Source organism: Amphibalanus amphitrite, unplaced genomic scaffold (genome assembly GCF_019059575.1).
Source record: "Amphibalanus amphitrite isolate SeventyFive unplaced genomic scaffold, NRLGWU_Aamphi_draft 000468F_arrow, whole genome shotgun sequence".
In the NCBI taxonomy this organism is placed as follows: domain Eukaryota; kingdom Metazoa; phylum Arthropoda; class Thecostraca; order Balanomorpha; family Balanidae; genus Amphibalanus; species Amphibalanus amphitrite.
Genome location: NW_024881962.1, coordinates 175,868 through 198,630, shown reverse-complemented (window position 1 = coordinate 198,630; position 22,763 = coordinate 175,868). Strand labels below are relative to the sequence as shown.

General features: G+C 45.9%; 3 protein-coding genes across 4 annotated transcripts in view; 1 reads left to right on the top strand and 2 right to left on the bottom strand.

The window, feature by feature from the left end:
- The window catches only part of LOC122392085 (myosuppressin-like), a 35,271-nt gene extending 22,357 nt beyond the window's left edge, over positions 1–12,914 (top strand). Inside the window, exons 2-3 of the mRNA XM_043386588.1 lie at positions 9,323–9,547; positions 12,079–12,914. Of these exons, the coding sequence (XP_043242523.1) occupies positions 9,331–9,547; positions 12,079–12,167 (306 nt within the window). The 5' untranslated portion in view covers positions 9,323–9,330 and the 3' untranslated portion in view covers positions 12,168–12,914. The remainder of the gene's footprint in view (positions 1–9,322; positions 9,548–12,078) is intronic.
- LOC122392084 (angiopoietin-related protein 7-like) lies at positions 5,959–8,039 on the bottom strand. The gene has a single exon (XM_043386586.1). It carries the CDS (start codon positions 7,786–7,788, stop codon positions 6,439–6,441), a length of 1,350 nt encoding a protein of 449 aa, XP_043242521.1. The 5' UTR covers positions 7,789–8,039; the 3' UTR covers positions 5,959–6,438.
- Positions 12,915–15,947: 3,033 nt separating the features above from the next.
- Positions 15,948–20,724, bottom strand: LOC122392083 (dehydrogenase/reductase SDR family member 11-like). Of its 2 annotated transcripts, none has more exons than XM_043386585.1 (7): positions 20,646–20,724; positions 19,873–20,024; positions 18,530–18,698; positions 17,489–17,618; positions 17,073–17,202; positions 16,624–16,779; positions 15,948–16,462 (listed from the first exon to the last, which is right to left on the bottom strand). In XM_043386585.1, exons 2-7 carry the CDS (start codon positions 20,002–20,004, stop codon positions 16,421–16,423), a joined length of 759 nt encoding a protein of 252 aa, XP_043242520.1. In that variant the 5' UTR covers positions 20,005–20,024; positions 20,646–20,724; the 3' UTR covers positions 15,948–16,420. The 2 variants fall into 2 exon arrangements, with proteins under 2 accessions (XP_043242520.1, XP_043242519.1); XM_043386584.1 differs by having other exon boundaries at positions 15,959–16,462; positions 19,873–20,007.
- Positions 20,725–22,763: the final 2,039 nt, after the last annotated feature.

The window sequence follows — 22,763 nt, the reverse complement described above, 5'->3', positions numbered from 1 at the left end:
GCCAAAACCCATACTTGTTCGGTTAATATAGCATGTTACCACATTCCATATAGAAGTGCACGTACCGCAGCGATACATTAATTTAAGAAATGATATCAAGCAAATAAAATCATTGGCTAGGCTGATTCGTAAAAAAAGATAAGACAAGGAGCAAGGGCATTCCTTAGTAGTTTTAAGGACAGCAATGCAAATATTAGGATATGAATTTCATGTTTATTAGACCAGCAGCGAGTGACACATTACGAGACAAAACAATTGACAGCGCTAGCCGACCAGGTGAACGACAGGCGAATGATGTGGTTATCCGTTCGCATAAAAAATAGTCAGCTAAATTGTCCTCAGCTGTCAATATCCGCATCCACGGCCTCATATGTATGTATGTATGTATGTATGTATGTATTCATCTAAAATCCGTCCACATGATGGCTTTTCGGGATTTGCGTCATTACAAGATAGCACACTCATAAAACGACAGAATAAAACGTGACATTAGAGCAGACACTCGCCATATTCATAAAATACATAAAAAGGTGAAGGTTTAAAATGTGAGGCTAAAAGCGAAGACTTCGCACAATGTGTTGCATGAAAATTAAACACAAAATGAATGCACTGAGTGACGAATAGTAGCGAGAGATCTATGGTACTTTCTATTGAATAGCGCGTTTGAACTCTCGGGCAGATCTGATGTTGGTGACAGTTGGTGACAACATGTTCCACGTTTATGTTCAAAAGTAGAACACTTTTTCGATCAAAAATAGGCATACCTATGTCCTATATGTCTACCCTGAGGTATATCAAGACCTTCCTTACTCCTTATGCCACAGGTGCTGTTTTCACTCCATTCACCAGCACTGTTGTGTCACGTCCGCTCCGAGTAAATTCATTTGCATCGCTTGGCTCTTGCTCCTGTATCATACTCATAAAATTCGTGGTTTATAGGTGCATACTTACTTCCACTAAGTAGTCACGTGCATCTAGATAACAATGCTTGTTCTTTTCGTAACGATTTTGTTGACAGTTAGTCTCCACACAAGCATCGCAGCTCACCATCAGCGGCGTTTTACCTAGCCTTACTGCGTCTCCCTTGGGGCTGCATTCATCTCGATAAGACATGCCGCCCCTCCCCCTCCCCCAACCACCAGTCACCCTGGACGGCTGCGTCTGAGACATCCAGTCGCCCCCCCCCCACCCCCCACCCCCCCCGGCCCGCTGCGCGCGCCGTGCGGCTGCGCGACCTGCCGTCGACGCGACGGTCGCGACGCTAGACAGCTGCTCGCTTCACTCGGACGGTGGGCCATTGTTCGGTCACGTACCGGCAGACAGAGCGCCCGCAGGCAGCCACGGGGTCCTGCAGGGGTCACGCAGGTCAAACTGGTACCACTCTGACTGATGACACATGCCTGGCCGCATTATAAATATGGACACAAGTCACTGTTTGTAGTGTGATATAGACGAATACCTGTGCTACATCCCATTATATACTATCTTGGCGACGGCCGATGCTGACAAAGTTTTCGCCGGGTACGACGTTGTTTGGTTTGGTGTCTGGTGTGTTGACCTAATGGGCACTCTCATAACTATCCAATTCCACATCCACTCGCTTGAAATAATTAGAAAACAATCATCATGTGTTACAGAGTGCACATGCACGAACATCGTTATAAATTCACATATGTGACCTATGTTAGAAGTAGCTCAAAATGCACGATGGCAGTTACTCTCCGCCAATGAATGAGAGAGTAATTTACATCTGACACATGGCCATGTGAAAAATCGTAATCGTAGGTCACCATTAATTTCGGACACGAGCAGCACTGGGGATAAACGCGTACCTACTATGTAATTCATACCCTATGTGCGAATCTGTCTTGTTCAAGAGTGCCACATAAAGAATGGATGAACATGAGCGCCCATGGGGCGCTGTCTGATATTTACAGGTAAATAGCGGGTGCATTGATTTTCTTGGTTCTGCATCTTAAGCATATCCATTATCCAGAACTAGCTAAAATTATTGTGCCGAAATATTGTATTGTCATAAAAAGCCTGCAGGGGCGCGGGAACTACGTTCAGACTGGGGGGGGGGGGGGGCACACCATAATAGAGATCAACCTAGGGTACCCCCAAGTCTAGTTTTCTCACCGGTTTTAGGCCACTTATTTTTCATCCCTTGGCTTTTTCAACAACAAAAAAAAACATTTGCAAAAAAAAAGTGTGGTATTCCGTCTCAAAGCTGTGGGGGCAACGCCCCCAAGGCCCCAGAATTGGGGGGGGGGGGCAAGCTGCCCTCACTGCCCACCCGGCTCCCGCGCCTATGAAAGCCTGTGACGTGGGAAAAGCCAGTGGCACCAGAAACCCATCCAAAAGAAGATTTTTATGTTACACTTGCCGCTTTTGGGAACATATAAAATCACATTGTTGTTTGCAAGTGTGCATCCGAGCCTACGAAACGATTCCTGGAAAATCTAATAGGTATACGGTGGAAGGAGATGCGCAAAAAAAAAACATTTTACTTTTAATTGCCAATTCATGTTGCTGAGCTTCAGCCAGTGCTGCCAAAGCTTTTTTACGCTATTCAGATTGATCCCGGAAGAGGTCTCAGCGATGGGCTCGTTCTCGCGGGCCCGTCGAGTGCGAAAGGTATAGAGTGGTCAGTGTTCTCCCACCGTACGGAGACAGAGAAGGGAGTCGAGTCAAGATAGTCGGAGGTGGAGAGGAGAGAGCGCATTTGCGGCCACCTGAGCTTCTTCCGACTCGGTTTCTCTCCACGCTTCCTCTCCATACATTTACACATTCTCTCGGCACGGAGCTGACAATTTTACACATTCTCCGGCGCTGAGCTGACAATTTATTGCTGCGTCTCTAAAGGCGATCGATAATTGGGACTGGGAGCTCTGATTTATGTAGTCATAAGTGAGGAGAAATGAATCTGGGTACATGCGTCATGCACACACCTAACGCTTAGCTAAGTCATGTCACCCTGCAGAGTATGTTCACTGGGACGCTGAGATAAGAAGACGAAAGCTTTGATAGTGTGACCACTGACATTCTGAAATTTATGTCTCTCATTGAGATAACTCAAAGAGAGTTGTGAGTTAAGTATTCATTTTTGCAATTTATGCAATTTATGCACTCATTGAGAGTCATGCATTGCTGATGGTTTAGGCCTTAGCCTTTAGGACGCTTAGTTTTTAGCCCTAAACGCCTCAGCCTGATTTCACGGGATAAGTACTGTTAACGAATTCGCGCCCGAGTCTTTTTTATTACGGAGCGAGCGAAGCGAGCGTAGTCTTTCCTTAGATTAACGGAAATTTCTGAGTATGAGCGGCCGGCCGGCCGACCGGCCGGCCGGCCGGCCGGCCGTGCGGACGCTTTTGCGAGGCTTATATCTCAGCAACCACTTGACCGATTTACACGCGGTAATTTTTGTAGGGTAGCTTCATTCCTTCTACCAAGTATTGGACTATTCCCGATGCATGTGGGTGACCCCTTATGCATGTGCCACGTGCAAAACGAAGAGGTGTCAGTTTTGTAATTGTTGCAATATCTCGGTAACTACGTGGTCGATTGCGCTGAAAGTTGGCATGTAGGTAGGCACTCACTAGGCACTGCATATCCAAGTGCCAGCGTTGGGGTGCTGCTGCACGTGCGCACGTGCAGGGGTCGTTTCCCAGATCTCGAGAATGGCTGGACCGATTGCGCTCACATTTGGTACACGGTTACGGAGCAGTTAGTAGGGTGCCGTGCACAAGTCAGTTGGGACCCATTTTGCACGTGCGCACGTGCAGGGTGCCGCTTCCAGATCTCAAGAACGGCTGGGCCGATTGTGCTCAAATTTGGCACATCGCTAGAGACCGGTTAGTAGGGTGCCGTGCACAAGTCAGTTGGAGGTACCTCCTCGCAATTTCGCACGTGCAAGGCCCACCCTCTCGCTCGCTCCGTTAGTCGCCCCAAAAGGCGTTATACTGGTTAGGTAGGTATTGACTGAACTACATCAAAAAAAAACTCCATTGAGAATTAACCATCGCCAGCCGAGGGGTCCCGCCCCCATTTTTTTCGCGATAGCTTGGAACACGCCGGCGATAGAGAGTTGAAATCTGGCATAAATGATTCTTGCTTTAAGCCGGATCTTTTAACACTAAACGCATTGTCAGGTCAGGTCAGGCCACTGACCTATGACATCTTAAGTAAACCTCTGCACGGTCCTGAAATGTCGCAACTTCGCGACGGACGCCCTCAATGCCAGAGGAGCTTTTACATGGGGAGATGAAAGTTACAGGTTCTAGTATCATCAAGAGATCTCATAGCTATTATATTTCGGATTTTCCTAAAGGTCACATGAGGTCAGATCTGTCGCATGACCCCACCATAAATTATAAGTCAATGAAGGAGAATATGGAAAATGTTATTTTTGCACCGGGAATGATCTAAAACTATCTCAGGAAGACGGAATCGTGATTTGATGCACTCCTTGCCAGGCCCGAAGCTTCACTTTTGCATTATTGACTTTGAGTGACGTCATCTATAAAGTCATTAAAGTCATATGACTTTTTCGTCAATAACTCCAGATCAAATTGAGCTAGCGAGTCGAGAAAGCCACCATTGGACTCGGGAAGACCTGGCCAATCAAGCTTTATGCAATATTTCCTCCTTATACCAACTTCGTGACCTGATGGGCTTGACCTGACCTTGACCCGAGGTCAACACCTTAAGTTGACCTTACCCGAACAAAAAGTATTCAATTCAAAGAGCCTGAGATAGACACACACGATGATGCCAAAATTGCGGCTCTGCGAGCAATTGTAGCTTTTAGTTATTCATCAAAAGTTATTCATCAAATACCGAACCATTGCCTTGGGCAACTTTACCTGACCTCAGAGGTCACCGGTTGAGCTCAGACCATAAAGACTTTAAAGCCACTCTCACTGTCCTAGACACAAATTATACATTAAGATCACAATCACAAGAATAGGACGCCGATACGAGGTAAATGATTTTATGTGTACATATTCTCATGCTAGCTGGTACCTAGTTTATTATTCTAGCAGCCTCGTGAATGGTGACAGTGTAAATATAAGCCCGTCTCTCTCAAGGCTCATGCTGAAGCAATTCGTTTCTGAGTCATTGGCCTCGGTAGAGTCTCCACTGGTTTCCGGTCGTTGCTCTTTGCTGCGTCGTTATCCTCAAAACGTCATTTTCCAGGAATTAAAATATGCATATATTAGCGGTTATCGCCCACAAGTCGCGGTTTCCGATGGTAGGTCTCATAGACTTCAGACAAAACGATTCATTTTTAGTACATAATACGTAGGCATGTAATTAAGTGAAAGAGGCAAGAGCCATAGACTTAGTACAGGTCAATGACACCTCACACAATGTCAAAGGTTGTTAGAAGTTTTTTTATTGAGATTTCCTTATTAATATCCCGACGGAACAGACAAATTATCTGCCGCCCACATTCATATGATGATCGATGTAATGCATGCAATTTATCTAGCTCATGTAATCGAACCACATTTGGGCATGTCAGTTTCCGTTATTTGAGAGTGGAATGTAAAAAGCACTTAAGTACAGTTTCTGAGCTTGTCAATAATCCCTCAGGTAATCAATCGGCTAGGCTAACTGTTGTCTGCAAGATATCCCATCGCATTCTATCCACCCAATTTACTGATATCCCATAGCAATAATATTTTTGCACATGAGCTTATATCAAGTGCGTGGTTGAATGCGCATTAACTATAATCGTAAAAAAAATAATTATGCAAATAAAGAAACTGATCGATGGTACTACGGAGGCATTGGAGATCAAAACACACAAACCGCCAAAAAAGTCAGGAATGGGAGGACATGGAACTCTTTTACATGTGATCAACAAGAGTCATTGGCTACTCGAACGCAGCAGGCTCCGTTAGGATCAGCCAATGCTAAATGTATATAAAGTGATACTAAAACATAGTCGTCTTGCTGTCTCACAATGTATTTGACTTGCAGTGTCCCTATTCCCTAAGCGACATGTGATTGTCCAGTGTGCAATGTGCAATGAGCTCAGCATACATGTGTATGACGCGACGGGCGACAACAAACTTGCACAAAGCATCGAACGCACTGTCCCCGCAATGCATGCACTGAAATGTATAGGCGCATTGGAAGCTATAATAGCACTACTCAGTACCTACTCATATATGAACGATCACGAAACCGTGGCTGTCTGTATCGCCGATAGACCATATACCTATACATAGATGCACCCAGCTGACATATATGCTGTTGTATGAATTTTGAGCTCCGTGATTACTCCAGAATTTCGCGTCGATATTCGTGATAAATAAATATGCAAACATGAAACAGGAACGCAAATAGTTAAAGAAAAATAAATGATATATAAAACATGGGTCCCTATGCTCTCCAAGCCCTTTCCAAAAGTAGCCGGACCCTGCAACTTTACGGACGTATTTTCATTTCAGCACTTTTGAGGGAGTGGTGGTAGCCTCTCCACGCCTGCCAAACGACTCCTCTCCACTCCGTATCATTAAGTTCTCCCGATAGGTACACTCCATTCAAATTTGCCTTGTAACAAGAGTTAAACCACCAGCCACTCTCACGGGCTTGCGCGCAGTTTTTACCGGAGTCACTGTCCTGGTCCTTGTCCCTGGTCGTGAACTTCTGTCTGAAGTGATAATCCATGTTGTCTCCAGCGTTTCCTGTGTAGTTCCCACCCGTTACTCGGTATCCGTCAAACTCTGACGAAATTATAAAGTCCTCATACCGTGCGTATCTCTCCTCCCCGTCAAAATCTCCCAGATCGACGCGCAGATCATATCGCCTTCCCATCGTCTCTGTCATCAGCCACAGCTTCTCTAGTCCCCACCAGAACTCTCCTGATAGGTCTCCGAAGCCGTCCTTGTACTCGGTCCAGTTCCGGTAGAAGTCCTCCCTGGGCAGAATGTCTGCGCGTCGCTGAAATACGGTCCAGCCCCCTCCGTCCGTCTCCATATCACAAAATGCCTCCACCGGGTCCGAATGGCAGCACCCGAGACGCAGAGTGTAGACCCCGCTGGGGGAGCCGCTTGGCAGTTCGCTGCAGTCGCGTGGCCTGGTGGTCGCGTTCTGCTGTGCCGCTGCCAGCTTGTCCACTCGTGTGCCGAACAACTCCAGTCGGGAGGTAACCGAGTCCAGCGAAGTGTGGAGTTCAGACTGCAGATTTCTGAGGTGGCTGTTGGACGAATTTAGCTGAGAACCAAGCTCAGTCTGGATTGAGCCGAGTTGAGACTTCACTGGCTGAAGCTGAGACTCCAGCGCCTTTTGCATAGAATCAAGTCGAGAATTGATGGACATAAATTGAGACTCTATAGCGTCTTGAATGGTATCAAGCCGAGCATTGACGGGTTGGGGTTTAGTCTCCAAAGCCTTCTGCATTGAATCAAGCCGAGCATTGACGGGGGAAAATTGAGACTCCATAGCCTCTTGCGAGGAATCAAGCCGGGCATTGACGGTCTGAATTTGAGACTCTAAGGCCTCCTGGATAGAATGAAGCCGAGTATTATCTGATTTAGATTGAGAGTCAAATGCAACTTGAATTGTATCAAATCGAGCATTGGCCGATTCTGCCTGAGCGACGAGGGTAGACCGCAAAGAGTCCAACTGAGAGAAAGATTGGGCGCTAATGGTGTCCAGTCTTACGTTGAGCTGATCCAGTCGCCAGTTGAAGGTATCCTGCTGCTCACTCAGTCGCAAGTTCAGCTGATCAGTGCGGGCGTCCTGGCTGCTAAGCCTGCTCAAGATGTCGCTCATCAGCTCGCGCTGGCTGCGGAGCTCGGCGGAGATGGGGTCCACAGTTTCTCTCACTGCCCGATTAGATCATCCAGCGCGTCTCTGGTGCCAGCACCGGAGTCGCTGTCGGCTAGTGCGCACCGGGAGACCGCACAGAGCACCGCCAGCAGGCAGACGGAGCTGCCGAGGCGTCGGACGGCCATGCTGGACGGAATAGCCCAGCAGTAGATGGGCCGGGGTGACCGTTCGCCTCCGAGTCGAGGAGGTAACTGCCGACCGGCGGCTGGGCCGGGTCGGAGTGCACCTCCCCCCGGCCTCCCGGTATGTGGTCCCTCGGCCCTGGCATGTTGGAGGGGCTCCGTTGAGTGGTCTGCTCTTGATATGTTTACATTTTCAACGGCTGCAGCACGGGAAAATACCAGAATGTACCAGATCATTCAGCTAACGACTGGCCAAGCTCTCCATCCAGCTTATTGATTGTCATCGACTCGTTTTATTTATAGCATATGTGTTTAGTTGGATTTAAAGCAGCCAGCGAGAATGACTAAACCAAAACTGTAGAACACCTACCTACTGTGAGCATATATTATCTCAAGCCCAAATTATTTCATAACATGTGCATCTCACCATCACTCCCTGGTATTTTCTTGGATACTTAGGCTACCCACTAAAGCCCAACCAAAACCTGTTATTGTTGCTTCTTTGTACCGGACTTGTGTAAGACTAGTCGACAGAAATGAGGCCCAGGCGCTACATAGGAAGCGGTCACCTCCGAAAGGGCTGCCGCTCGAGCTATTGTGACCACGGCTCGCCGACAGCTGATGGTCTATTCGTGGCGGCCGGGTCACGACGGTGGCAGCCGCCGGTCGGCGGCTCCATTTCGTAGAGCGGGTGGCGATTGAATGACATCGGACAGCATACCAGCGGTGCCGACGCTGCCGACGCTGCGACCGGTCCGGCCGCTCCGACCAGGCCGTCAGCCAAGTCCAGAGTGTTTCCAGGCGGCGATTAGATTCATCAAAAACACGAATGATACCGTCCTTTTGTTCAGCTGAAGTGTCCTGTTGTATTTGTTTAGATTATACATAGGTACTAGATTTTTTTAAATTATTGATTGTGATCCATAAAATGATTCTTACGATAGGTACATTTTGTGTTTGCCAGTAGCTCCCATCAGGTCTGCTGTCGCCAGCCGCCGTGGTTCAGACTGCGGGACACACCTCTTATGGTCTGTGTCTGTTCAGTTGCAGCTATGGTGCAGCTACCGATCGTCTGTGTGACGGGTTGTGTTTGTCCAGTTGCAGCTATATGCTCGGATTGCCTGTGACGGGCTGTGTCTGTCCAGTTGCAGGTATGATACAGTTACCGATCGTCTGTGACGGGCTGTGTCTGTTCAGTTGCAGTGATGATGCAGCTTCCGATCGTCTGTGACGGGCTACGTGTCTGTTCAGTTGCAGTGATGATGCAGCTTCCGATCGTCTGTGACGGGCTGTGTCTGTTCAGTTGCAGCTATGATACAGTTACCGATCGTCTGTGACGGGCTGTGTCTGTTCAGTTGCAGTGATGATGCAGCTACCGATCGTCTGTGTGACGTGCGCGCTGCTCAGCCTGCTCGTGACGTCACGGGCGCTCTCAGTGGGCGCCGGCTGCCAGCTCGAGCAGCTCGAACTGATGCCCAAGCGGACCAAGAAGTTGTGCACCAAGATCCTGGCGTTGCGCGAGGTTCAGCGCGCCATGGAGGGCTATCTAGGCGACGAGAGTGAGTTCCTGGGAGATGAGAGTGAGTGCTGGGGCGACGGGAGTGAGTTTCCACACGAACTCACTGTGGGTTTCTGGGTGACTAGCGTGAGTTGGGCTGCTCGTAAGGCTCAGGGCTAAAATCGGGACCTTGCCTGCATTAGGTTTTCAAGGGTTCGTTGTAAATCGATACTAAACAAGCGAGTATATATGATAAGCGATCATATTTTTTTTTTTACTTGCAAATGGTCTGTTTTAGTCTGAAAGATGTATACGTATTTAGCCAAAACTCTGTACAATGAGCATGATGCCGATAAAAGGTTAAATCTCTCACAAGAAATGATTGCTCGAAGTGACACAAAAGCCTTTCGCAAATTCCAACGACACATTAATTGCTGAGCATCCGACAGATTTTTCTTGGCACTGCACCTTGATTACGGTGTACTTTTGAGCTGTTTACACAGACAGCCTATCGAACTGACAGCCAATGTCAATTAAGGGCTACATTGCGAGCTAAAAGAAATCAAGTGAAGGAGAATGTGAAATTGTGTTTATTGGCTCTAGCTTCATCGAAATGAGCAATTCTGTGGTTACAGTTTCTTCCAAGTTTCTATTAGACAAGGACATGTGGCTCTTGCATTCATTAAAGCATACTTTTTTTTTTTGGGGGGGGGGTAATAAAAAGAAAAGAAAAAGTCTAAATGTTTGTTTATTTAATTTGGATTTCAGTCTTTTAGAATAAAAATGCAAACCTCTCGAATTAATGGCGGTGTCGGGTTTTCAAAGTCCTTTCTTTCGATTTGACACGCACTTCCAAAATATATGTATATTCAATATTGAGCAGAAAGAATGGTAGCTAAGCACGAAAACAAACCTTGCAGTTGGACATTATTGTCAATATTGCCCGAGTTGTGAGTGTGCTCGTCAAGAAGACAGCATTTTGGTAGTAAAGTTAAATCGTAAATATCGTAACCCGTCGTAAACATTTTAGCTTCAATAAAAAATATCGAAATCCTTCATGATAAAAACAGAAGCCACACTGGCTACCAAAAGATTAACAAAGAGAATTTAAATTTTATTTACAAAGTATTTTATTTACAAAGCATTTATTTATCAATATCAAAGTATCAATTTTATTTACAAAGTATTTACAAAGTAAATAATTTAATTTATTTACAAAGAGAATTAACAAAGAATTTGTATTATTAGCTCACGCTGTCACTAAGTACCTAATCTTGATGAAAAACAAATAAAAAAGCAAGGAAGTTGCCTCAATGCTGCTGTCTATGGAGACTGTCCGGTGTAACAGACGAAATTATCGTTTTTTACGCACTGCACAGTGTGTAGTATGCACGCCCGTCTGAGCCATACATGCCGTTAATGAATAAAGGTGTCATATCTTGGATTGGTCACACAATACACATGTAGCACTTATGGCTCTTTATCTTTACAAAATACAGCAGCAACTTGTATGGACACCATCACCAATTGCTAGCAAACTTGTTTTCCCCGTGCTCGCATTAAGCATGCTACTGTGTGTTCACGGATTCCTGAGTGCAGCGACTGGCACCAGTCCCATGAGGTGGCCTGTTTATTTAGGAGAGAGTGGGGCACATTCGTGCAAAAAATGGATAAACCCATATATCTGTTCTTTGGTTAGTGCAATGGCAAAATTGTTGATTGTAGTATGGAAAGGAACTATTGCAGATAGTTTTCCTCTTTAAAAGTTATCCTCTAAAATTATTGCTTCCATTAGCAAAAATGACTTTTAATAACTCTGAACATTTGCACGAAACTGCCCCACCTATGGGGCACATTCGTTCAAGAGGTGGGGCACTTCCGTTCACCCTGCAAAGTTCGAGAAATTACCGGGCATTACCAGAAATTTACCAAAGGAAATTGGCAGGGGGTCATTTCACTTGATTCCTTTCGACAAGAATGCATTGCACAACATATGTAGAAAGAATGGGCTGGCCAACAAGAATGTGCCAACTGCCGGCCTCCGTGACCTCGCCAAGTTCGCGTGAATTGCTCGTCACGACGTCGCAAGCAGTCGAGACTGAGTCAGGCGAACGTTATTAGAGAAACCTACTACAGATAAAGTCATAAATCGCAAAAACTAAAAAAAATATGCACGAATGTGCCCCCAGGCAGTGCGTACACGAACCTGCCCCACAACGTTATTAGTAATATATTTCAAAATTTCTTTTTGAAAAAATGACATTTTTTCAACAAACAAGTTTGCAGCAGTTCCGTGAATAGAGTGAGCTTCTTCACCCCCAATTTTGAAAAGCTGAACCACATTTCCGAGTCAGGATCACGAAAATGGATGATATGAGAAAAGTTTGGAAAGCTCACGAATGTTACAAATTTGCGTTTTTATCAAGCATGACAGCAGGTACAGTGTTGTCTTCTACGGTGAACGAAGGGCGGCAATGATAGACATATTTCCATAATTTACCTTGAGCTCGTGCAGTCACTCGTGTTCTCATAAACTGCTGAAAACGAATGTGCCCCATGCACGAATGTGCCCCACTCTCCCCTACACGATGCTCACACCCCGTTTGTTCGCAGTGCGGGGCGAACTGGGCGTGAGTGACAACGGCGCCAAGCGGCAGGATGTCGACCACGTGTTCCTGAGGTTCGGCAGGGCCTGGCCGTAGCCGGCCGGCCCGGCGCCTTCTCCAGTGGCTGGGGAGGCTGTCCGTGCCGTCGACGGCGGCGCGGCGCGCGATCTCCGCCGTCGTGCCGTCCGCGGTGCCGTGTCGCTGCGACCCTCGGTGGCGCGCAACACACCGTTGTCATCAACAGGCTCCGTGCGGCGCCCGGTGGTCAGTTTTGTTTGCGTTGTGCTTTGTACCAAACAGTAGCAGAGGCCGATGACTCGTCTTGTCGGTTTGGCGAGCCAGTCACTAAGGCCTTAACGCCGCCTATTGAGTCCAAGGACCCAGCTCAGAAGGCTCAATATAACTAGGACAGGAACCTCTTGAGCGATTTTCAGGCTTGATATCTAGAAACATTTCGATGAATTAGCATGGTTTATTTATAATCGACATTTGTTTGCAGTCTTAAATGAGAGTCTTCGCCGATTCGTTGGTATAACAGTGACAATTCAATAGCATGTCATGTGTTTGATGTTCTGTCGTTCTGTCTTACGCTAAGCGACTTGAAACCGCTTTATGCATAGATTTTACAGTTTTGCTATACCGATAAAAGTGTGAGCCAAATGCTGAATTACGTGCGTACCTACAGATTATAAAGGCTGTTCAACTTATGTTGTAACCTTGGTCGTCAATGCTTTATGTGGCATAACTTTCGTCATTTACGTTCTGTACTATTGTTTTGTATATTTCATATCTATCATTGCGATACTAATGCAAGAAATGCAGAAATAAATCTGATTTGAATGATGGCGCACAAATGCGACTGCCTGCTGCCGGGGACATTTGTTTTCTTTGAATCGCTTCATAGTCGTTCACATACGAGTATACCTTATAACCTTAGACCTCCATTGCGACTTGTGAATGTGCAAGAGAGAGAAGGATATGCCAATATACATATTCTACAATAAAGACAGTAAATCGATAGCTTAGATATGTAATTTTCAAACACGGTTAGTGTCTATCATGCTCGACAAGCAATGGAAATCAGGGAAACATCTAGGTAGGGGAGAACGGGGCGATTTGGCCGCCCTTTTGTAAAAATGATATTTTGAGAAAACCAGTGCGCGTTTGGTCGATTTCTCCATGGAGGGGTGTGGGGCGTTTAATTGTTGTTCCGGCCTATTACTTGCATCATGCCGGGACATCTCGTTTTGGTAGCAATTAAACCGTTCTTTCAAAGACTGCACGGCGGCCAAATGACCCCGGTACCGGGGTCATTTGGCCGGGGGAGTGGGGTCATTTGGCCGGGCATGTGATTCAGAGATATACCCATTACAGAGCTGAGACAACCTGAAATATTGACGCCCAAGATTGTGCTTAACTCATGAATTCTGGATTGACTCGACGCATGACTGATGTGACGATCCAGACGCCCCAATGCTGACACAAATGATGAGCATCGTGACTCATCTTTGATTCGCCTGAAATCCTTAATTTTTCCAAAGACTAGGCTTACACTCGATTCATTTGAATCAGTGCAAGTGAGGAGCCACATTTGATTTACGAGCTTACGACTTATGAGTTGAGCACTGCCCAGTGATAACAACAGCCAACTGTAATGGCTGCCAAATCGTAGATTGCTTTAGACGACAATCACACTGCAAAAGAAGTCATTTGTGCACGAGTTGTTTGTTTATTTCAAACTCTGTCGTAAACATGAAATAAAAACGATTCCAGCAGGCCCCGTCTTCGACCCAGCACTTATCACGCGCACCGACGGGGGGGCGGATATCCGCCCCCCCCCCCCCGTCGGAGTTATTGGCGGCATGGACACATGTCCAGTCATCACTGCGCTTCACTGTTTTTCACCTTTGCGCCCCTGTTTCTTCAACGATCCAGCTCCCGACGTTCGATGGTTCGACGGTCCAGCTTGTAGACCCCGTTTTTTACTCCTCGCCATACGTGCCTATTGCTCGCCCTCCAAAGCCGTCCGCTCCGGGCTGTTAGTCATGATTTTAGAACGCCCTTTCTTCCGACCGGCTTTTCGAACCTTGATGCGCAGCTGCGGAAGTGGTCAGATGGACTCTGGGCTTCCGACAAGCAACAAGACACGGCGACAGCAGGCGGCTGGAGCACGGCTGCGGCAGGCAGCTGGAGCACGGCCGGCCCCGGGGCTGGCGGCTGGAGCACAGCCGCGGCAGGCGGCTGGAGCACGGCTGAGGCTGGCGGCTGGAGCACGGCCGGGGCCGCGGCGTGCTGATCTGCCGTCGCTGGGGCGACGACCGGTGCGAAGACCGCCGGCGGCGCAGTCTTCGTCGTCGATGATATCCCGGTAGAGCAGCGACATCCCGGCTGCTTCGAATCCCTTAAGGATGTTCTTCCGCGTGAAGGTGGCGTCTTAGGCACGACGAAAAATCGGCGCCACCTGGTAGAGGTCGATGTGACGTCCCGGGTTCACCATCTGCCGCCGGGTGCCGAAAGTCAATCAGCGGACACCTTGGTTAGATCGTCCCTTGCATTTAGACTGCGCCGCATTACCCTTCTCAGTCGCAGAACTTAGCCAGCGCAGCGCGTCGCTCGCAGACTAGGCAAAAAATCAACTGAGTCGCTGGGCGGCCAATTCGCCCCGTATGGGGCGGCCAATTTACCCCAATGTGACATTTTTAGGAAAAGGGGTCCGCAGACAAGCAAAAATTGTTACTTAAACTTGTAAAAGGGTCAGACAGCTCCCTGAATTACCAGATTGTTCTACCAATAAGTTAAAATTTTGATGTCACCCAAATAAGGGACACCATGCAACTTTTCGTTAAGAAGAAAAAGTTACGTTTTTTAGCCAAAATTCAAATATCGTTGGCTTTACAAAAAACTGGGCGTCGCCGAGTTTCCTTAGTTTCTTTCCAAAGTAGTTCTTATGACGGCGGATGAAGTCATATTAAAATATAATCGCTCGGGACCGTCAAAACGCGTAGGCATGGGGCGGCCAAAGTGACCCGGGCGGCCAAATGACCCCGCTCTCCCCTACATAATAGATAAATCAAACAATCAGGTAAGATGCCAACGAAAAGCACCCACAGTAAATGCATCACCAAGACAAATCTTAGATGCTGAAATAGAATTTATGGGCACGTCGCGAGACAAGAAAACTCGCTACGCTACTCAATATGTCACACTCCGTTTAATTTGCAATATCATAACACGATGCATGGTTAGCTAAAACAGAAGGAAGACATGTTGGTAGGTTAATTCATAAAGTCAGGTTTACTTGACAAAGGCATAATTTCTAAAGGACAGTAACCCTTAAGTTATCATAGATTAATGGGGTCTAATAAATAATCACTGAGTTTGTGCATCACACACGTAACTATGTAGACTTTCATGGGTGAAAGTCTCTATGGTTCTTACAAGAGGTAACCAAATCGGGCAAACCAAAATATTAGGAGACTGTGTCGCTCACAAGGCTGTTGGCTGCTGTGATTTTTTGCTTGCCGTCTGGCAGGCCGACCACTTCAGAAGCTGTTTTCTGGCCATTATATGCAGTCGATTGATTGATCGAATCTTCTTTTATCAGGATACGCTTACCAAAATATGTTCGGATATGTCTGCTATTTGCGGAAATTGCCATAAGTAAACGAATATACGAGGATATGTGGTATCTAGTTTTGTCCTCTTGTGCTTTGCTGCTCTACTGGCCCTGATCCTTGTTATTTTCTCAGGCGCTTCCCGTCGTGCAGTTCTGGTACTGAGACAGACATAATAGGCCGATGTGTCGAGACCTATAGAATAATGATAGCGAAATGCGTAGGTATGTGTACCAACATATTTTTCACTGATACAGACGCATTCAGGCCTTGGCGATAATATATTTCCGGTTTCTTCGCTAGTCCTTTAATTGTGTTTATAGCTTCGCTCACGTTTATCAGTTTTTAATCTTCCTCTTTCCCTCACCTAATTGCCTAAAAATGTTTTTCATCCTTTAATCGTGGTTGAGAAATACTGTGGTTCACATCTCTCATCCATGGTTTAATGTACAAGGCATGTACAAGGCAAGTACCTAAGTTCTTACCTAGGACAAGTCAACAATGGGTTGCGTGCCTCCTTACCACTATTAGGATTATTTTGCAGTGTCAGTCTTTTTATATCCGTCATTAATATCGTTTAATGCTTCGATCGCTTCTTCAAATATCCCAGATGCTGAATTTCATGGGTTTACCTGCCGTCAAATCAGCTCTGTTGCCTGACGCGAGACTTTGTAACTAAGAGGACCAGTGCAGCATTGAAGTCTGTTTCAGCAGCCTAACTTAACGCCTGACCCATCACGACGTCTGACCAGCCGGCCTCATTAGTACGTCGTGAACCTGGAAATAAAATAATCGGTAAAAATGCAGCATGAATTTTTACAGCTAAATGATAATTGAGCCCAAGTATACATCGCATCTAACTTACAACTATGTATACAGAAGGATAAAAAATATGGAACATAGCCTGGTGCCCAGTTTCTTTCGAGCTTTTTCCGCACCTGAACGTGGGCAGGCGTCCGCAACAGATGGAGGACTGTCTGGACGACATCTTCTACCTCCAGCGCCTTCATTCTGGAGAAGACCTTCAGCTGCTCGGCGGGTCGGCCGGCCATTTTGGCCAAGAACTGGGTCTCCACCAGGCCGGGACTCACCGACTGAAACGGCGCGCAGCCGCCTGTCAGCGCAGCGATAGACTGTACCGCAGTACACGCACGCACGGCGGTACACTCTACCGTCTAGTGTGTGCATCTACCGTGCGAAGTGAGCCTGGTGCAGTAGTAGCTTAGGATTTAGGAATTCCTTTGGAGTTTCGGGATAAGACATTGAACTTAATGATAATCCTCAGATATGGCGGCATGTTATTGTAAAACACATGAAAATAAATCGTAAAAAGTGCACGAACAGTTGCATACCTACCTGAAAATATTATCGCTTACAGCTGACTTACGCTGATGCGGCATCCTGGGAGAGTTTTTGCCAGTTCAAGCCGCATCGTCTCTGTGAGAGCTCTCACGGCATGCTTAGTAGCAGAGTAAAAATGAAACTTTGACGGCACCGGGTGCATATGGCCGGATTCGCTGTGAATTAAATTCGAACAAAGTTAAAAAAGTTAGCTGACGTTTGAGCGACTTGTGGCGAATAAACTATGCAAGGGAGGATGCTTGTTTTTGTTCATTTCAAACAAACATTGCAGCACAGATAATTACAAATGTAGCAGTGCTTCGGTTCTACACGCTAGTGGGACCTTTTCATAAAAGACACAGGATATGCACAAAAATCCAGAAACAAACTATTCTGGACAATTATGAGACAGTGAATGACAATGAATATTTACTTGCACATCTAAAGTGCCTAGTACCTCACCTGTTGATATGAATGATGTAGCCATCTGATATGTTTGATTCCTTCATGCTCTCAACTGTCAGCTGCGTACATAAGCAAAGTGCAACGATATTTGTATCGAGCATAGTCCTCCACTCCTCCACGGTGCCATCTGAAAATGAGGATATAAACTAGACAGATATGCAATTAATACATTATCATTCTATGGCATTCCAACTCGACGGCTTGAAAAAGACACGACCCACCTTAGCACCATTAATGTTTGTCTGTCAACCGTGTCATGCTGATTTTTAGCCCAAGCAATGCGCTACTGATGTAATATTACAAGTGAAGGTACCTGGAACTCACTTGCTTTGCCAACCGAAATAAGAATGGATGACTCCGTCCCTATGATTCTAACTGGCATATTTATAATTCCAGTTACGCTCTATATGTTGCATGTATCTGCATCTTGAAACGGAGCAGTATGCAATCATGCCAGGTACTTCGCGAACACATTTCAACCATGCACATACACGGGGCATGCAATATTCATGCGCATCAGTATACGCTCACTGAATCGTTATATTTCCTTCGACCAAAACAGGTCTCGACTAACCTGGCGTATGCGGCAATGACTACAGGCTATATGTGGCTGTATGCAAAGTTATGCATGTATACTGTTCAGGACCTGCCTCACGACTTGGTAGCTATTTTGACAATACCGAGAATAGTTGGAAGGGTACATCATAGGTCACCCGGAAATCATAACAGCAAGACGAGCTAGGTCCACACCAAAGATTGGGCACCTGATTGTCTGTTTTTTTTTTCTCTCTCACCCGGTTTGGCGGCACTAGACATAGGTTTGCATTTGACCTTAAAAGAAAATTATGCTTTTTGTTTTTAAACTGGGCTGACAATTTATTTAATGGTGGACCAGTTGATAGTGGAGAACATTGTGCGTCTCTGTGTTATGATTGATTTCTTATAACTCTCAACTTATAACGTAGCCTTCGAGCTATGCTCGATTTTGTTGTAAAAGAATGTTTACCACCCAGTGAGACGGGGGCTGCGTTTACTTACCCAGCAGAGACGAATTAAAGGCGAGGCCAGCGTTGTTGATCAGAATATCGACAGCACCCCATTCAGCCAGCACGCGCTCGAAGAAATTGCGCACCTGCTGCTCCTCGGTGAGGTCACAGGTCACCGGCAGGAAGTGCTCTGAATTAGAGCCGAGCGATTCCTTCAGCGTCTGTGTGCTCACCAGACAGGCAAAAGTCGGGAAGCCCGTCGTTAGAGGATAGTTACACTGACAGTCAAATAGTAAGAGGATTGATCTGCGGACAAACAATAGTTAGAGGTGTGCGCAATGCCACTGGACAGAAAGGAGTGCTCACCAGACAAACAATGGTCAGAGGAGTGCTCACTGGACAGACAGGGAAGCTCATCGGACAGACAATGGTCAGAAGAGTGCTCACTGGACACTGGACAGACAGGGGAGCTCATCGGACAGACAATGGTCAGAGGAGTGCTCACTGGACAGACAGGGGAGCTCATCGGACAGACAATGGTCAGAGGAGTGCTCACTGGACAGACAGGGGAGCTCATCGGACAGACAATGGTCAGAGGAGTGCCCACCAGACAAACAATGGTTAGAAGAGATTAAGGGGTGAGATTTTAATCTATGATACGCTGCTGGGGTCCATAGAATGAAATCACAGCTCGTATTAGTATTGAAATGTTATGTTCAGTAAACAGTTAACACGGTCGCTACTCCATGCTGCCACATAATGCTATTAGATTTGATAGGTCATATCACAAGAGCATTGCTTCTTTTGTAGGCTACAGCCTCCATCGTGTATTCGAAAAAAAAAATATTTCGCTTCAGTGCGTCAGAAGTTTACACTTTAACTATATACATATAATATATATCTTCGCATTTGCCGGATTAAGCTGGTCTGTAGCGTCTCCACTCCTCATGGCAGCAGAGCGCGGAGTGCAGACCATCCCATCAACTTAGGAACCGAGAGTCTCCCCCTCCCCCCCCCCCCCACCAGCGGCTAAAACCGAGTTCTCCCTAGCACGCTGGTCGGCTTAGGCCTGAGATTCAGAAGCTCCATGCCCTCCCGCCCCCGAGGTACAGATCAGCAGGATTCTTACTTAGCGACATTGCTGACTGTATGGCGCAGTGGGCGCCTATTTCATTATTATGTCTTCTGCCTGTACTGAGCTGACCGCCTAAATATTCTTAATGCGGTATTGATTCAACCATGAACCAGGTCACTGAGTACTTACCTGTCCCCCAGTCGGATCATCTATATCCTAATTATACGGTGTATAGGCATAACCAATCTTCTAATGATGTGATTATTGCTGATCATATATCCGCTCTATGATTCGGTGACACTACGCCGGACTCGTCTCACCTGGAGTTTGTCAGCGTTTCTGGCGCAGCCGGCCACCCGGATGCCGGCGGCTACCAGAGCCCTGACCAGGCCCTCGCCGATGCCGGAGCTGACGCCGGTGACCACCGCCACCCGTCCCTGGTAGCGTTCCATCGTCTGGAAAACAGGACACTCTGGAGCGGACACCGCCAGGTCGTGCGAGTAGTTATACGGTTTGCCAAGAGAATGCTAAGTGATAATGACCGCTCGAAAAGACGCAATCTTCTTCAAACGCTAATTTCTCTTAGGATGGATTCATGTAATTAGTGAGAACATGCTCGTAATACATGATAGTCCGAACACAAATGAATGGCGGGAAGAGTGTACCGAAGTAGCATATTGATATGAAAGCGTACTTGCTATGAGTTGTCGTCTGCCCTGCTGTCCTGTATACAATAACTAAGTCTTACTAATAGCACCACTTTGTATCTGGAGACACAGCATCAACATGACATTATATAAGCCGGAGGAGTTGCTGACCATGCAGATAACCAACAATAATGAAAAAGAAAAGAGAAAAACACACACCGAATAGGATACCAACGTTCTTGCAATAATAAACTTGAGTTATTATCGTCATTTTACAATACCTGAAAACACTGACAAACTAACTTCTGTCAACGCGACTTATTCCTCGATGAGCTTGAACTCCCCAGATTGACCACCTGGGACAAAGCAAGAGGAATCTTCCATAGTCTAAAAAAGAGCAAACCCGTTGTTGCTGTAACTAGGTACCGTTTGTGCAGTTATCTTACCGTGACGTGTTGCCTGAGAAAGGAGTCTGAGCCTTGGCCAGTGCGCTCCCGACCCTGACCAGAAGCGCTGGCGAGGCTGTCTAAACGACAAGTGGCCCAGCCACGTATCTGATGACCTTAGATTCTCGAATATAATTGTACGCAGCTTCGTGACCATTTAGGTCATAATTGACCTCTTGAGCACCTGGGTGAGTTAAATAGACAGATGTGCCCACGGGTATGCCGCTGCTATTTCAGATATGGGTCAGCCGGCTTCGATCGGTTCGAAGGCTCCGTATGACTACCTGGGACGGAGGAAGAGGAATCTTCCAAACGGTTGGAGACTGGCTCATTGTCTAAATTAAAACCTTTTATAAGCTTAGTTACACTCTACTTATTGCAATATAAGTTAAATTCACATGAATATGCAATGGATCCCAATTCCAACCAGGTGCTTATGGCTGTTAAAAATGCAAGTTCGGGAAATAGCGTAGGTATACCAAATTATAACAAAAATGATAACTGGTCTGGAATGCACCGATGCTCTGCTTATGCTCAAAGTTTATTATGCACCCGCTGGAATTCAGGCTACTGCGTGTTCTACATACAGGGTCTTCCCCCATGGTCATGCGATATGCCTTTTGCACGCCTCGGTACAAGTTCTAAAGCTTGCAAAAACATACGAAATCTTAATTATCTACTGACAGCCTGGTGCATGTCAATCTGCAGTCGCACCCCGATGTCTGAAGATCGAAGCAGATATCAACAGCAAATACTGCATACCGAAGTCGTTGACTGAATAAACACTCACCGAGGATGATAGTATCCAGAGTGGGGAGTGTTTGATATATTTTGACCGGCGTGATACCTGAAAAATGCGGGACTTTCCATTTCGATTGGCGTCGTCACAAATGTATTGGCGTTCATAGCCTGATAGAGGCTTGAATTCATACTGTCAATTTCTACAAGCGGCAATGGGTGGTAAACAATTTTGGAAAATCTGCCAAGCAAATGTAATATATATATATATATATATATATATATATATATATATATATATATATATATATATATATATATATATATATATATATATATATATATATATATATATATATATATATATATATATATATATATATATATATATATATATATATATATATTTGTATCCCAAATCCCAATTTCAATAAGGGGAATATTTGTTTCTGGTCCCTAAAAAGCTTTTTCTGGCACCTAATTGCTGATCAGCCCCAAAATGCTTATTCGACCCTAATATCTGAATCTGGCACCTAATTGCTCCCACACAGCCTAAAGTTGCCAGATCGTCTAGTTGCACTCCGTATTTGCTGTTTGCTGATTCAGCACCAAAACCAAAACATCCAGCACCTATTTTATTCCACGTTTGCCTACCTAATTCGCGTAATCTTCCTGATTTTATGTATTCTAACAACATGAACGTTGCATTCGGTGATGTCAAGTGCCATTTTCGCCAGTGGAGATAATGATTAATGCCATTTCTAGCCAAAAGAGAATCACTAGCCAGCTATGGTGCAGCGTAGCAAGACGCTCCTATACCAGCCCGCTATGTAGAGACTAGAGATTATTGCACCCTCAGCCATTTTAACGTGAAAAGTTTGGATCCGTCACTTCCAGCCAGGCTCTCAGGTCATAAACTGAAACTGGAGTAAAGCAAAATGTCAACTCTGAACAGACATGCCACGCAACCGGCCCTCTTTTCGGCTCTCTCTATCGTCTGGATAAAAATAGGCCCCGCCCATCCCAATCAGCTGCTGCATGACGAGTTGATGACGACAACCACTTACTTACCAGCAACCAATCTAGGGATAGCGTACGTGACAGTAATGGTGCAGCGGTTGCAAAATATTACATTGTTATTCAAACGGTTCTTGCTTTTAGGGCCAATTGTTGTGTTTGATTGCATTGAGATATGTCATTAGATGAGGTGTTGATGAAGGCAGGTATTTTTTAATATTTTTTTGACGATTTTTTGCCCTTGTTCTACTTAATAACTGAATCCAGGACCACCTGAAGTCTAAACCTTATTTTAGATAACATGTCAATGCTGTCTTGAAATGTGAAATATAGACAATGGTAATAAGAATAATGAATAGCAAT

What these genes read in the sequence shown, in the direction of transcription:
- LOC122392083 (XM_043386585.1), bottom strand. Translation starts at nt 20,004, where the DNA reads ATGGAACGCTACCAGGGACGGGTGGCGGTGGTCACCGGCGTCAGCTCC. An exon ending in GAAACGCTGACAAACTCCAG is followed by an intron (nt 18,699 to 19,872) that starts GTGAGACGAGTC and finishes GTGAGCACACAG; the next exon opens with ACGCTGAAGGAATCGCTCGG. An exon ending in GGACGCCTGCCCACGTTCAG is followed by an intron (nt 16,463 to 16,623) that starts GTGCGGAAAAAG and finishes TTTTATTTCCAG; the next exon opens with GTTCACGACGTACTAATGAG.
- LOC122392084 (XM_043386586.1), bottom strand. Translation starts at nt 7,788, where the DNA reads ATGAGCGACATCTTGAGCAGGCTTAGCAGCCAGGACGCCCGCACTGAT.